Source organism: Lagopus muta, chromosome 6 (genome assembly GCF_023343835.1).
Source record: "Lagopus muta isolate bLagMut1 chromosome 6, bLagMut1 primary, whole genome shotgun sequence".
NCBI lineage: Eukaryota > Metazoa > Chordata > Aves > Galliformes > Phasianidae > Lagopus > Lagopus muta.
In genome coordinates, this window is record NC_064438.1 from 29996578 (window position 1) to 30012343 (window position 15766).

At 35.7% G+C, this 15766-nt stretch overlaps 2 protein-coding genes across 6 annotated transcripts in view; one reads left to right on the forward strand and one right to left on the reverse strand.

The window, feature by feature from the left end:
* Positions 1-10215, forward strand: part of AVEN (apoptosis and caspase activation inhibitor) — an 86466-nt gene extending 76251 nt beyond the window's left edge. The window contains exons 3-6 of the mRNA XM_048949528.1: positions 3989-4059; positions 7202-7297; positions 7949-8294; positions 9388-10215. Coding sequence (XP_048805485.1) covers positions 3989-4059; positions 7202-7297; positions 7949-8294; positions 9388-9506 — 632 coding nt within the window. The 3' untranslated portion in view covers positions 9507-10215. The remainder of the gene's footprint in view (positions 1-3988; positions 4060-7201; positions 7298-7948; positions 8295-9387) is intronic.
* Positions 10216-10338: 123 nt separating this feature from the next.
* Positions 10339-15766, reverse strand: part of RYR3 (ryanodine receptor 3) — a 203729-nt gene continuing 198301 nt past the window's right edge. For all 5 annotated transcript variants that reach the window (XM_048949520.1, XM_048949521.1, XM_048949522.1 and 2 more), the window contains 5 exons: positions 14427-14583; positions 13380-13444; positions 13169-13269; positions 11441-11492; positions 10339-10810 (listed from right to left, as the gene is read on the reverse strand). In XM_048949520.1, coding sequence (XP_048805477.1) covers positions 10715-10810; positions 11441-11492; positions 13169-13269; positions 13380-13444; positions 14427-14583 — 471 coding nt within the window. In that variant the 3' untranslated portion in view covers positions 10339-10714. The remainder of the gene's footprint in view (positions 10811-11440; positions 11493-13168; positions 13270-13379; positions 13445-14426; positions 14584-15766) is intronic.

Consider the following 15766-nt stretch of genomic DNA (forward strand, 5'->3'; position numbering starts at 1 on the left):
CTCAATCTGATTTCAAATATGCTTTATAGTTCATGATGCAGGATACGAGTATCCTTGACTCCAGTATGTTTGCACAGAGCTCCAGGCCTTCTACTGCTGTCAATAGAAGAATGTCCTGTAAGATACTCTTCTAGAATTTTGGTAATTCAGATTTTTATGCTGAACTGTTGTCGTGAGCCTTCTGGATTTTGTAATACACTCCTGTGTAATCTACTGCTGAATAGCAGAACCAGGGGAAAATGTAGATTGTGCTGAAGCATTTGTGGTGAAGACCTGTTGTTTGGAAAAAACTGCCATGCACTTGATAAAAGACAGACTTTGCAGTTACTTGAAATAGACTGTTCTTAATAATATCTGAAGGAAATTAATAGATGTTGATTTCTTGCAGACTCTTTCTGTTTTTGTATTCCCACGTTCTGTTCTCCATCTACATTTATGGCAATAAGTAAAACACCTCAAGCCTTAGTCATAGTAAAAGATAGGAGTTACAGTGTGTATTCTATCAGAGTTGAATAATTAAAAATGTAGAAATGAAATCAGTGACATTACTACAAGGGCCATGAAACTTTGTGTCTTCCAAGAGTCTGCTTTTATATAATATATATAGTTTGGCCAAATTATTATATCTGTTTATGGTGTGTATAATTATTCGTGTAATACTCATTGCAAAACAGATTCTGTAGGATTGGAAGAATATTTGTTATCCATTTATAGACAGGTTAAGGTTTCTCCCTTTGCAGGAGAAAAAAATGGTGTCTTCAGTGGTATTTATCTGAAGTTACGTTATTTAGAAGAAGCTTTAATAGCAGATGGGCTGCTCTGTAAATTGCACCATTGGAAACACGATGTAAGGATTAAAAATAAATAAATCTTTTGGTACTGATGAGATTTGTCAGTGCCTGGTGTGTAGTTGTGGCTGTTTCCAGAATCTGCTCTAGAGAGCAGGCTGTGATGCAGGTGAGTAGGAGCTCTTCCTCACGCTTTTTCCTCCAGTTTGACGAAGATGCACTCACACTTCATTCATCACAAATGACACAAATGGCATTCATTACAAATAGACTGTAGTTTTCTCTTTTTGCTCATTCATTTGTTCAAAACTCATAAATCCAAAATTCATTCCCTACCTTTTGTTTGATTGATGGATTTGTCTTGGATATTCTGTGTGAAGTTTTCTGCTCTTTAAAGAAAAAATGTTGCTTAGTGCTTGTCTTTGAAGGCTGCTGTTACGTTGTTTGTTCCTCCTCCCAGTCTGAAAATCTGCTTCACAATCTCTAAGACTACCAAATATTTTTCTTCTGTCTTCAGTAATGTTTTGTCTTTTGTGTTTCAGTGACTTAAAGAGCTAAAGTGAACAAAGTTATGCTTCTGGTGTGGCTATTCTCTTCTCACACTGAAATGTGTTTTTCAGGCTTTCAACTGTCATACTAATGTCAATTCGCATATTAGAAAGCGTTTAGTACAGCTTACAGGGATTTGTTTGATTCTGCTGTTCAGTGATATTTGTATGAAGACATGGTTGGGCTAAGGAGACTATGAGGCATGTATTCTATTTGAATCAATTGATTTAGTTTTAAATATATTCCAGTGTTAGTATGGTATAGTGCTTTAGAGCTGCTATTCTTTTATAGCAAAGTTGCATTTTACAAAAAAAGATTATTAAGATTTATTGTGAAAGTTATCAAAAATGATGTGTAAGGTTTACTTGAATGCATTATTTTTAGCTATTCTGTGTTTGGAGACCAAATAATGTTTGTAAGTAAGATAAAAACTCTTCAAATTAAAATGAAGAAAAGCAGTTCTTATGCTGGAAAGAACTCTGAGTCATTGCAAGATGTTTGATTAGTATTCATGACACAAAAGGAAGTTATTCTCAGGGTAAAGGAATTTGTGAAAAGATAATTGGTTAGACCAACATTCTCATTAACCTAATTTGCATTAAATGTGCTACTGTGAATTGTAGTTATTGCTTTTCCATTTGAAAGGCATGCTTTGTTAATCTATTTAAGAGCCTAGTTAAACTACCTTTAAGTCATACCCTTTAATTCAGCAATACAGTGTCTGTGGATCTATTATTCCTGACTTTCTATGTGTGGAGAATCACAATTCAGATCTGGATCTTGGCTTCTTTTCCTGGTGAAGTGGGTTTGTTTAGCTGCTTTACATCGGGTCATTCTCAGCTATCTAGAGCATCCAACTCATCCTTTAGTTTAATTTTACTTCTTTGTCTTGAAGAAAATACATGACTTTTTTCCCAATAGCATGAGGGCTCTGAGAATCATTTGGTTTAACCGTTTTTCAATACGTACTTCTTTGTGTGTGTAACTAAACTGAGCCTTTTAAAAATGAGCACTGAAATTAATTGGCACTCTTTGGTATCTACTGTAAAATAAGGCATTAAGAGTGAATCTGGATTTCTTTAAGTTTTAGCTTTAGCTATTACTTAGCAATGTTCTCAATGCTCTGACAGAGGGTTTTACTCACAGTTGTGTTAATAGCAGTGAAAAGGCAGGCACCTTTGTCAGCAGCAGTCAGCTGTGAGTTTTCAAGTTAAACATTCGCATCTACAGTTAGGCACACAAAGTACCATATTTCTCCAGGTAATCTGTAATTCTCAGGATCAAATCTAACCTCCTGCACACCACAATTTAACAGCTGTCTACGCTATCCGTACAAAGATGCACAAAACAGCTGTTTGTTCTCAAACTGCGTAGTCTGGGAAGACACACATCCCATGCTCTGCATCAGCAGCATACATGCTGTGTGTTGTTCTAGATTGCTGGTCATTATTTCATTTTGAGGTTCTCTTGTTCCTTATAATTTTTATGGCGTATTTCTTTATGGCAAGTTGATCAAAAGAATCAAAAGGTGTTCCCCACACCTTCCTTTTTGTTTATTTAATTTGAAATAACCTGTTCTTTAAATGCCGCTGAATCTAAAATGATTCATTTTCAATTTTTGAAACAGACTAACAGGATGGTTTCAAAAGAAGCACTTGAAAGTGTAAATTGCTGGCTGTAAAGACTGAATATTAGTTTTCAGTGTGTGTGTTTATATATATGTATATGTAGAAATATTGTCAGTTACTAACAAGTAATAACTTATTCCAGAATTATGATTTTGCTCATACGCAGTGAATAACTAATGTTATAAAATAGCTCTACTGCTGTTTCAATTGAATGGTACAACACATTAGAGCCATAAGAAGTTTTAATAGTCGTTTCAGTTTTACATGATTATGTATTTGTTGTAGGTTGGATCTGATTCTGCCTGCCTCTGTAACCCCCATCTTTCATATTTCATCTCTGATAGACCTTACTAATATTTTTTCCTGGAATTCTGGTGTTTTTACAACAAATAAGCTGATAAGACTGTCTATTGCAATCCAGTGTGGTACTGCAGTAGAATCTAAACCAACACCCTATGCTTACCTGTAGAAAAAGAAGGTTCCTACTGTCTTGGAGCAACATGGCAGGAGGTTAGAAGATCCCATAGCTAAGGTTACATATGTTTAATTAGCCTGATTTAATGGTGTGGGTTTTCTTGTTTATTTGTGTTTTTTATTCAATCCTGTGTATATATGAAGCAGGGTTTTGGCTACACTGGTTTCAGTGCTATTTTTTTATGACGTGCCAGAGTAACGGAAGAGAAAATCTGAAGCATTAACTACCAAACAACAGAAAGCATTTACTTGGCCAGTACAAACTGATATCTAGAACCTTGGGATTCATTTTAGAAGAGATGTATTGAAAAATGTTTCTACAGCACATTTAAGGCTTTTCATAAAGAGTACTCTCAAAATATGGTACATAAATTCCATTCAGTTGGGCTTGGAGAATTTTACTATTTTGAATGCAAGCAGCGTTCAAACACAAATATGCTGAAAATTTGAGGTTTATTGATTGATTAAATGTAGTTCTGTAGGATTTGGAGCTTACAGGGAGTGTGCTATTAAAAAAATTAAAATATTTTTTAAATTTCTTTTCTGTAGGAGATTCCTTTACACAATTTCGATTTGCTGAAGAGAAAGACTGGGATACAGAAAACGTATACTGTAAGCAGGTAACTGAATTTTCTGTGCAGATAATTGCCTGGCACAGGCTCTGTATGCAGTTCTGCTTACAGCAGAACAATAGCACTCTGTAATTTGTAGATACATTTATTAATTTGTTTCTGATGCTGGAGGCTCTTGAGTCTTGTCCTTTTCTTTCCTACTGAAGAACGTTCAAGACAACAGGCTAGGTTTTTAAGGAGCATTGAAAGAAAAGAACACAAACCTGTCAAGAGAAGGGAGGGCAAGTAAGGGGTATAAATCACCTTGTTCTGCTGACATATAAGGTCAGCTTTCCATTTTCAAATGTGTTCAGAACAGTTTAGCAAAAAGGCTGTAATGGGACCTATAGATATATATTCATATATTTGACTACAAAATGTGTTTTCACATTTAATTCAAATTACCAGTGTACATCCTCTACTAGAAACTTCAGTTTCAAAATGACTGTGGAACTCAACAAGGTTTGAAATTTTTTGCTTGTGGATCTCTGTGCTTATATAAATAAGTGCAAAGAAACTGTAGTGTCCTGTTTTTTTATATTGGGATACTAGAAAATGTGTTGATCTTTAAACTGCCTTTCTCCCACAGTCCACCTAAGTTATTGCAAGATCACAGAATTGTAGAATTGCTTGGGTAGGAAGAGACCTTAAAGATCATCTATTTCCAACCCCCTGCCTTGGGCAGGGCTGCCACCCACTACATCATGGTGCTCAGGGCCCCATCCAACCTGGTCTTGAACACCTCCATGGGGTGGGGCATCTACAGCCTCTCTGTACAGCCTGTTCCAATGCCTCACCATTCTTTGAGTAAAGAATTCTTAGTTACTTTCTAAGACAGCACCTAACATAAATCTCCCTTCTTTTAGTTTAAAGCCATTCCCCTTTGTCATGTCATTGTCTGCCCATGTAAAAAGTTAGCCCCCTTCCTGCTTTTAAGCTCTCCTCAAGAACTAGAAAGCTGCAATGAAGTCTCCCTGCAGCTTTCTCTTCTCCAAGCTAAGCAAACCCAGCTTTTTCAGTCTTTCTTCATAGGAGAGGTGCTCCAGCCCTTCAACCGTCTTTGTGGCTCTTCTCTGGACCCATTCCAACTGCTCTATGTCCTTCTTGTGCTAGGGGCCCCAAAACTCCAAATGAGGCCTCACAAGGGCAGAGCAGAGGGCGAGTTACCTCCTTCTCCCTGCTGCTCACCCATCTATCGATGCAGCCCAGGATACTGGTAACATTCCAAGCTGCAAGCACACACTGCTAGCTTTTGTCTTTGAAGCTTTTCTTAAAATTGCTGAAGAGCTGTGCTTGAGTCTCACTTGAAACATTTGTATGTATTTGAATTTTGAACATTTGCTGCTTATTTCCTAAAATATTGAGAATAATTATTCCTAGGGCACTGATATTTAAAGTTATATTGAAATTGCAACGTTACAAATTAAGATGAGGAAATACAACCAAGTGGCTTGCACAGCAATTTTTTAATCGATCTTGTGGGTTTTTTTCAGTGGGAGATGGTCTTTCAATGATTTTATATTCTTATCAGTTTCTTCCTTTCCCAGTATGTAGGATGCCAGTAGTACAGCACATGACTTTTGCTTCTTTTTCTCTGTGCATTTCCAGAATATTAATTTCTCCATGATTTCCTCCTAGACTTGTCATTAAAGCATTTAACTGATCTGAACATATTAGCTCATTTATATGCTGAGGCTATGGTGAACACAGTGAAGATTTGCACTGCCAGTCAGTTTAAAAGGTGCTCTGTCTACCAATGCAGAGACTGTACATTTGGGATTTGGTCCAGTACAGAGTTATGAAGTGTGTTGTGGTGGTCACGTTCTTTTGCCTCTGCTTCATTCAAACTGTGTGCTTCAAGTAGATCATGTCTTTGACTTCTTCTTTTAGTCCTGGCCCAGGTGGTTTCTTAGCATGAGCTAATTCTTTGTGTTCTTTCTGCTCTTAAGCCTTTTAAGTTTCTTGCCTGTCTTTTTTTTTTCCCTGAAAGCTGGATTTGATCCTTATTTTCTTCCTACATCTACTGCTCCAAGTTCCTTGCCTTTTCCTCTTTTAGATCTGCTTCTAGTTCTTTGCCTGTTTGCACGCATAGAAGAAGTTGTTATAGAATCATAAACTGAACTTTAATGTGAGGGAACAAAACAAAGTGGAAGAGGCGTACAAATGATTGCAGAATGAGTAGATATTTCCCAGTCCTTGTTATTTGTAGAAAGGAATGGCAAAGCAACAGTTTGGAAAAACGTGGAATTGAATTCTATCAGTGACATTGATACTTTGTTATTCACTTTTACAAAAAGCAAACCTGAATTTGCTTTGTTGTAGGTTGATAAACCACAATAGGAACATTTCAGAATGCTGCAATTTAAAAATCAAACAAGTAGTGATTATCTGTTTGTTTGTTTGTTTGTTTCCAGTAAAACTGGTAATTCCAGCAACAAAGTATTCCTCTGCTCATTTTCTTGCACAAATAGCTGCATATGCCATTAAGTGTTTATAATTCTTTAAATCCTGCTTTCATCCATTTGTTTTGGTTTCTTTCTTTTTTATTTAAGCATCACTTATAGTGAAATACCTACTTGGATGTTGAATTCCTATTTACATTATATTATTTCTCAGCTCTTTTCCTTCATCATCAGCCATTCCTCGTATTCCCTGTCTATTTCACCTTCATGCGAAATATTTTATTGACCTTAGTATCTTTGCAAGTGTACATAGCTCATAGCTCTTCCCCAATGCACTTAAATGTTATTCAATGATATTTGGCATTTTACAATTTTTTTTGTTGTTGGATTCATATCATTTCCCTGCTCTTTGCATGTGTACAGAAGCCAGAGTCTCTTATGACATTGTCAGCTTCTGGAACCATTTCCTACTTTTTGGATTTCCAAGGCATTCATCCTCTGTTTTTAACTGAGTAATGATTTGCTTTGTAGGTGTTTAGCCAGATTTAGCCAAAATGCTTTGTACATGTGCACTTCTAGAGCTAGGAATTCCTGCTATTATTGTCAATGTCTTTTAGATACTGTATATTTGTAAATTGGTCTTCGCATTCTTACAGTGTGTGGAGCAAAGGAATGTAATATGCTGAAGGCATAAACGGTTTCAACTTCTTTTTTAATGCAAGTGTGCTGTGTGTTGATTTACATTTCAGTTATCTGCACTTTCTGTTGACTGCCAGTCCTTGGCCCAGGCCCTGCAGGAGTTGCCTCTACATCTGAGGTTGAATGTAGCTGCTGAACTTGTACAGGTAACTCTGAATATTCACAATAAAGTGTAAATATTTTAACTGATATGATTGACTTTAAACCTAGTTTTCAAATGTAATGTGAATGCATTTTATAAGTAAATATATTTTTGAGACTGTCACGTGAAGTGGGAAACCCCTGTATCAGCCCTTTTTATGCTCTATTGATGGCTTTAAGCAGAATACTTTGTGTGCATTGCATTGGACTTCAAGCCAGGTATATATGAGTGACATGGAATTATTCTAATCTTTTTTGTATTTGCTTGTCCTTTTAGCAGCTATTAAAAACTTGCAACAAAATTTTGAAAGTGCTTCCACATTCTTTCCATTAGATAATTATTTTGTTTGATTTACTCTTCTAATGAATATAAACATATATGCTTGTTCTATGAATTAGACTTACTGTGCACGTAAACAGCTACAACTGTCAGTCAAACAAGTGAAGAAAACATGTTCTGGTTAAAGAAAGGCAAGGAAAGAAGTGTTTCTTCAGGCTGTGAAAACAGACAATATTAATGTAAGAGAAAAAGAACTGATAAGAAGTTAAAAAGCAAAAGCAGAAGAAAGATCCATCTGCTCAAGCAGAGGAAAATGAAGATTTTTAATATTCTGTCTAATAATTAGAAACTCTGAAGTCCTCTCTTGTACTCTTAGGCATCTACACCCATAGAGCTACCTCAGATGAAATCTAAAGTTGTTGAAGACAGCAAAAGGAGGGAGCTGTTTCGACAGTCTTTGTCTCAAAGGGAAACGGTGTTGGTCTCCCGATCTGTTGGTGATTCTGCTGCTTCATCGGAGCCTGGAACTAAAAGTGATCCTGGGACAAGTGCAGCAGAACCATTTCACAGAGCCCGTCTGCTAGAAAAGCAAGAGACTGACCATTTGGATGAAGAACTGGATCGTCTCCTAAATCTGGATGCTCCCATTGATTCTGTGTCAGGTGCATTATCCTACAACATATCAACAGAGAAAGATCTGAAAATGGAAAGTAAGGAAAATGGTAAGATTTTGCTTTCTCCCAGTGCCTTTATTTTTTCTCAGTGTTGTTTTTAAACTCCTAACTTGCAAGTAAACAGTTCTGCTATCAGTATCTCTGTCATAGGGCACTTCATTTATCTGGGGCTGTGCTCTGACCCTCTCACCTGAAGTTTCACCACTGTCATGATGTTCATTTTAAGCATTAATTTTGTAGAACAGCAGTGGTCTTACGAATCAGCCAAATTTGATTTTTATTTTGTTTTTAAGTACTGTTACAGAATTTTAGTTAGTGGAAGATCAAAAGAGTTTTTATGTAATGTTATCAGCCCTTAGTTCTCTCTGATAATCTAATAAAGACCTGATAGCTATTTCTGATTACATTACAAATGTTATTTTCAAACTTTACTAGCAGTGATAATACAAAATGAACTTTTTAATAGACACAATACAAACACAAATTTTCCTATAGCAGAAGTTCAGTGGGCCACTGGAATCTGTACTACTGTTAGCTCTGAAGGAGAGCAGTTGTACTTCTCCTTATTCTACAATGATGTTAAAGAACTTTAGCATCTCTGATTTTTATGTATGATTGTTTTGTTTTGATAAAAATTAAGTCCAAACAGAGAGATAGCTGATGACATCAATATCACCATGTGCAGTGCAGTAAGCCTTGTCTCTGAAGAGAATCTTTCATTCTGCTGGTATATCCAAAGCACAGTGTAAATCCCTTAAGAAAACAGTGCCATCAGAATGTGGAATTACAGTCAGTCATCATGCTAATTGCATTGTGATCTGCTGTTGCGGTCTCCTGCTGCTCTCCTATATTAAAGAAAATTCTGTTTATGTCAGGATTGTGAATAGATTGCAATAGGGGTTTGGTTACTTAGAAGCAGGTCCTGCCTCCCCTTGAATCTGGTGGAAGCTGCATTTCTATGGTTGAGCTTATCAAACTGCGTTTTTAATTGTTGCTACTGTTTTTGAAATGTTATTCTTTGAGAGATTGTGTTTCAATAAAATACAATCAGTCATGCATTAAAAAAGCAAACCGATGAAGGAAACAGACAGTACAGAATTTCTTCCATGTTTTCAAAAGCCTGTTCCTTTTGCTTTTCTAGACCCTCCAAGAGCAGATGTGCCAGAACAGAGAAGTACAGCAACACAGCAAGAGCAGAAAACATCCAAAATTGTTACTGAGGAAGAGCTTGAAGATTGGCTGGACAGCATGATTTCCTGAAACCAATTTTCCGTATGTGAATAAGTGAATATAGCTAAAATCAAGTAGAAAGTGGAACCCTCCTTTAGCTGTTCTTTATTTCATTTATTTGTTTCACTTGCCTGCAAATAAAACCAGGCACCTGAAATTCTGTGCCACCAAAATTTGATTAGGTATGATTGATTAAGTAATGTCTAAGACTGTATTACAGTCTTAGAGAGGCCTAACATTTGTGATTAAATTGGGAATTTTTTTTTTTGCTTAAAATGTAGGCTGCAGCAAACTGCCAGAGTTGTCGTTCCAGCTTGTACTTGCTACATGCAGTCCTTAAAATAAAGCAATGAATGCACAACAAATACATGTTTTTAATCAGCTTCAGCACGCCACATATCTGTATTGCAAAAAAATCAGAAAGAAATCACAAAGGTAGTATTTGGTTTATAATATTTTATTGCAGTGGGCACTTTCTACGAGAAGAAAAATAAATGCATAAACCTTGCAGCTTCTATTTGCAGGTGACAGTAGAGCATTGTTTTATTTTGGCCTGTGATTTAAACTGTATTCATTTTGATACAGGGTGTGTCTTGTAACAGCAACATCTAATAAGCTGTTATTGAAGGTTGTATACAAACTTTGAGTGCAATTTCATACAGAAAGACAGAAGCAATACAGTCAATGGATCTGTTCACCTAGAACACTAACAAATAAAAAGTTTGCATAGCTATGTCTACAGAGGTTTTAAGGCACTTAATGATTCAAGGTCAACAAAGTGTTTGAAAATGTTTCCTTTTATCTGCTTAAAGCTTTTCAAGCTGTGTCAATATACTGACTAGCAAATATTGTGGGGCAAAAATGGGACAGCACTTAAAGTACTTTTTCTGAGGCATGGCCTCTGATGTTCAAGTTCTTAAACATCAAACGTTGTAAAGGTAAGACATCTTGTAGCCCTTTCGCTCTTACCGAACATTAGGTTAAATGAAGTAGTTAAAAAGTTATAATATCAGAGCATGTTTAAATTGGAAGGTTCGATTTGATATTGGCATAGATTTTTCTTTTCAAATTACAATTCCAGCAGAAGACCAGTTTTGTATGTGGAACGTATAAAAAGCCTATGAAATTGTTTCAAATTTTATGTATGTCTTTAAGTTTAAAGACATTTAAAGCAAATACAGGCTGAGAATTTACATTGTGAAAAGGAAAGAAGTTTATATACTGGGTCTTTTGTTATATTAGCCAAGTTGATCCTCGTACTGTTTCCGGAAGCAGTCTCCTGCTGGAAAGAAATCCCAGCATCTTTCTTGGTACATCTTCCACACGAATGACTCCTGAAAATGATAAAGAACACTTATTTTAAGACTTACATTTAACATTTATTTTTAACATTTATTTTAACTCCTTACAGCCAGTGCTCTAAATTTGTAACAGTAAGCAGTTACTGTGCTTAATTAAAAAAGTCAAAAAAGTGCAGGTAAGTGAAAACTAATCAGTCCAATTCTATCAGAGTAAACCTCTATAATATGCATTGCAAAATGTGTTTTAGTTTCCTTGGAAAACACTGAATTATAAGGTACTTTCACAGTATTGGTGCAACATCTTATTTTAAATAAGGAAAATAAATAAGATTTAATTATATCTTATTTCCATTTAGGACCTAATAACACTGAACTTACATATGTTCATATACTGTCCGTATATACATATATAAATATATATATATGGGTATAGACTGTAAATACAGTAATGTAACTACTGAAGGCTGTCTTCTCCAGGCACAGTACAGTAGTGCTGGATAGTGCACCTGTCCTTTTTTTCTTGCTCAAAAATCTCAGGAGTGGATATTTGTCTCCACTGGTGGTACATCAGTTCCACCTGGTGGTACGTCAAGCTACAAGGCTGGAGAAGGAATATGCAGCTTTTCAAGACAAATATTTAGCTTTTTTTTTTTTTTGACTCACCTGGCCAGTATGCTCAGTCTCATCCTTGTTTATGAGGTACATTAAGAAGAACCTGAAACAAGTGCATGGAACAGGTATTAATGCAGGAAGTATAATCTCTCCCCTAACCTTTCCTAGAGTGGGATTTGATGTTTATGGTGGCAACCAGCAAAGAAATGGTGTTCCTAGGCTTCTAGGATGTTTTAAAGAAGAAAATGCAATCCTTGGAGACTTCTGTGAAATTGCTAACAGCTGGAGGATCTGTAGAAGTGGAAAAATGTATTTCAGTAGTTTTTTCATTTCAGTGCTGATCAGTAGTAACACCTGACTTGGGCCTACACATATAGCTCTTTTATGCTCAAATTCTGTCATGTTGGAAGAAGTTCTTACAGAATTTATGCAAGAACTATGATAGGTTATGAACTTGTAGATGGTAGATGGCTTGGAGATCTTGGTGCAACCAAGTAGAACCTATCTTATCTTAGGTACCACTTGTGCTCAAATGTACAAAATTGAAGTAATTGGAAAGGCTGTAGAGTACTAACACTTGGTCTGTTTTATGTGACAGTGCTCGTAGATAGCTGGTTTTTGATGTAATGCATTGGGAGTTAATATGTTTTCATTTTAAAAAAGGAAAATATACTAACTTCTGAAACCTTTTTTTCTAATTAAAAAGCAACCTGCATAGAAAGATTATTCTCCATATGTTCTAATATTAAGAAAATGACAGTTTTTAATTTACAGTGAATGACAGGATCCCACATACCAATCAAGTGATGCAATGTAGTAAGAGAAGCTTGGAGGCTGTAGATTGGTAAAACTATGGATACAGAAGAAAACCTGACTCAAGTAAGTAATGTGTATTGATTCCACAGAGTCAGTTACTGTGCAAGGAATAATGCAACATATATACTAGGAGGCACTGTTGTTTTGTTGTTTTTTTTTTTAAGCTCAGATACAGTGTTGTATTCCAAAGCCAGCCTTTAAAAGAAGGACCAACCAGTTCGGCCTCCTTGGTCCAAGATGGTCATGTAGTTATCATTTTTGTCAGGGTGACTAATGCCACCAAAATTCCCTTTTCAGTAACCTTCTTTGATCTGCTCTACACTCACTAATGAAAGTATGAAACCACTGTCTTAGAAGTCTTGGCTATAGACTGAATGTGTACTAGTGCCAATTGTTTAGTGGTTTCAGAAAACTGCTGGTAAGAAACTACAGGATCAGATTTGTATATTATTTTTTGTAGCTTATTTTCCAGAAATGCATTTTTTCATGATTATTTTGAACATAACTCATAGAAATCAAACCAAACACCTTCCTTCTGCTACCATAAGCTCTTGTAGATGCACTCAGAGGCACTGGAAGCAATGACAAGTAACATTTTTAGATCAGCAGTAACTTTCAGTGGTTTTAGTCTAAAAGACAGTTGTGACTTTCTTGGGATTTGCTCATACTGATAAAACAAACAACTTACTAGCTAGTAAACTGTTGTTCCTAATCCTTTCCTATATGTGGCTTTCATTACAGAGGATTAAAGGAGATAAAAGGGGCTGATGTGCCTTCAGGCATTGTTCCACTAAGCTAGCTCATGTAGAGCAAGCACTTTAAAAGATAACCAACAGCTCAAAGTGTATTAGGGAAAACCAGAAAGGAATGGAAATATTCCTCTGTCTTAGGACACACAACTCCTAAATTACTTTTGAGCTGAAAAATCTCATTATAATAATTCTAATAGTAAAATATACTTACAGGTAGTTTGCCAAGTTGTGTTCCTGCAGAGTATGTGTTTCAAAGCCATGTGGGGTTGTGTCAAAATAGTCGTTGCCAATTCCACAAATAAAGCATTTGGTCTGGAAACACAATTTGTGTTTACAAATCAATTACAACTCAAAGATTCAATTATAACTGTAAAAATCTAGATTAATAAGACAAATGAAAAACTGTAATGTTCTTCTCATACCTCCATATCTTCTCTCACTTGTTCTTGCTGGTCTCTTAATTCACCAAAAGCATCAATAATAAGACCTATTTCAAATGGATAGGTTGCAACAGTTAAGTACTTAGCAATACTTCTCTTTCAAGTAGTGCAAAAAAAGTAGCTTTGGTAGACATCCTCCTTTCTATTTGAAGTTTGGCATGCTTCTGTATGAATAATTCGATTTCAAATGTATCAATTTGCAGCCATCTTGTATTCATTTATACTGGACCCAGCAGTGAGAATTTCTCTTACTTCCTCTTAAAGAAAAGCTTCCTTTTGTTGAGTAAAGAAGAATTGGCTTCCACAAGACAGTCACCACCCTCCAAACAGTTTGTGATGCTGCTTCACGTTTCAAGCATTATTCTTTCATTTCCAGTGCATTAAGAATAAAGTTAGGTCATTTGAGGTACTGCAACATTTGTAATATCTAAAAAAATACAGACCATTTATATTTTTTCTTTGCCACTAGACTGCCTGAAAAATGTTTGTTTTACATTTTTTCCTTCCAACCGTAGGACAGTTTATACAATGAGTGTTCAACACTGACAGTCAATCAGTATATGTCTCCTTCTCTGCAAGCCACAATTGTAAACAAATTAGAACTGAAAATCATCCTCTAAAGAAATGAGAAAATGGGTGCGTGGTCATGGTGCCTTGTCAGAGAAAAAACCCAAGGTGAATGACTAGCTCCAAACTAATGCAGTGAAAAGAGTCTACAGTAAGGCTCTCCAAGTTTAAATGGTATTCTTAGCAGGAAGAGCAATCCTCCACAAACGGTGTCATTGCTTGTCATAAATGCTATAATCAAGGTAAGTTATGTTTCTAGTACTTTGCGTAATGTTTGGTAGAATGCATTATTTGTAAATTAAGTTTATAATTATAACTTTCAGAATGAGTGACGTTATAAGCTCAGAAATAAGCCTTTGAAGCAATACCGCATAATTACGTCAAACATAAATGTTATCTAAATGCACTCAGAATTTATGTACACTAAATTCTGACTATTTCTGCTAACATAAGTGAAAGTACCTTGAATAATGGCCAGTAGGATAACAATGACAAAGAAGAAAAACGTGATGTCGAAGACAATTCGATAAATTTCATAAGGGTCTCCAGCAGGATCCTCAATTTCATCCCCAATGCCACCACCAGATCTTACACCCACATACATGTGGAATAGGTAACACTAAAAAAAAAGTGAGAAATTTTATTTATCATGAATTATTTTGCCCTACTAAAAGTTACAAAAACAGAAGATGTAATATCATTCCTCATGTATCGCACGCTGAACCAAAAATCTCTTAAGCATCTTAACTAGTGTGGCTACATCCTCAAGTAAACTTACAAAGAGGTAGGAGTCAGCATCAAGTATATTATACCCTCTTGTCATTCCCTATGTCTTACAGATTAAGATGTCTTTCTTTTCTTTGGTACTGTTCAACAATATTATACCCATTACTATTAATTCCTAAGGCTCAAATTTGCTCTGAGAGAGTGGAGGACTTCTCTGAAAGTCTTGTAATGGAATTCAGGAAACACTGTTATAAAATGTTGTTATATTATTCACAGCAGGTAGATCTGTCTGTGCTTAAGTGGTTTTTGGATAATTTCATTTTGCACTACTGGATGTCAGTTTCAGTATATTTTACATTATTTATGATCTCAGAAACAGGCTCTGTTATGTTTGAAGTGAAAGAAATCACTTTATAGAAATGTTGCTGTGTGCTTTATTTTCTAAACATAGAATCCTTCATGGGATGATCTTTAAAAATGTGGATATTTAAACCACGTAAACATTTTAGAATCTATCCATCTATGTAATCCTTCTGTATGAAGCAGCTACAGAATTTTGTAAACCACCTTAAGAAGTAGAATATGAGTGAAAAACAGTGAGAATTTCTGAGACTAACTAGGGTTCTGAAGTCACATTAGACAGCAGCTGTAGTGCTAAATAATTATCATGAAGTGAGACATCTGGTCTTTCACGGGCAAACACAAACAAAACTATACATCCTCTGTTAGAATGCAGCTTTACTTTTGACATGACACCTTTGCTATTTTAATCACAGTTAAATCAATTTCAGATTGTTTTTTACCTCACTTGGCGAAGTGGTTTGAAATGTGACAAAGTTTAATGATTCCTATTAGTAGTACATCTATTTTATGACCAGAACATTATATTCAATCCACAGAGGGATCATTTCAAACAATATCACTAAGTTTTCGTACTTCGTATCATTTGTACGTGTGACTTACAGTGACTGTTTGATTGAAAGTTCCAGAATAGGGAAAATCATTAGTTGAAATCTATTGCAAACCTCTATTCTGAGGTGTCTCTCACTATTTTTGCACTTAAAGCAGGCAGCGAG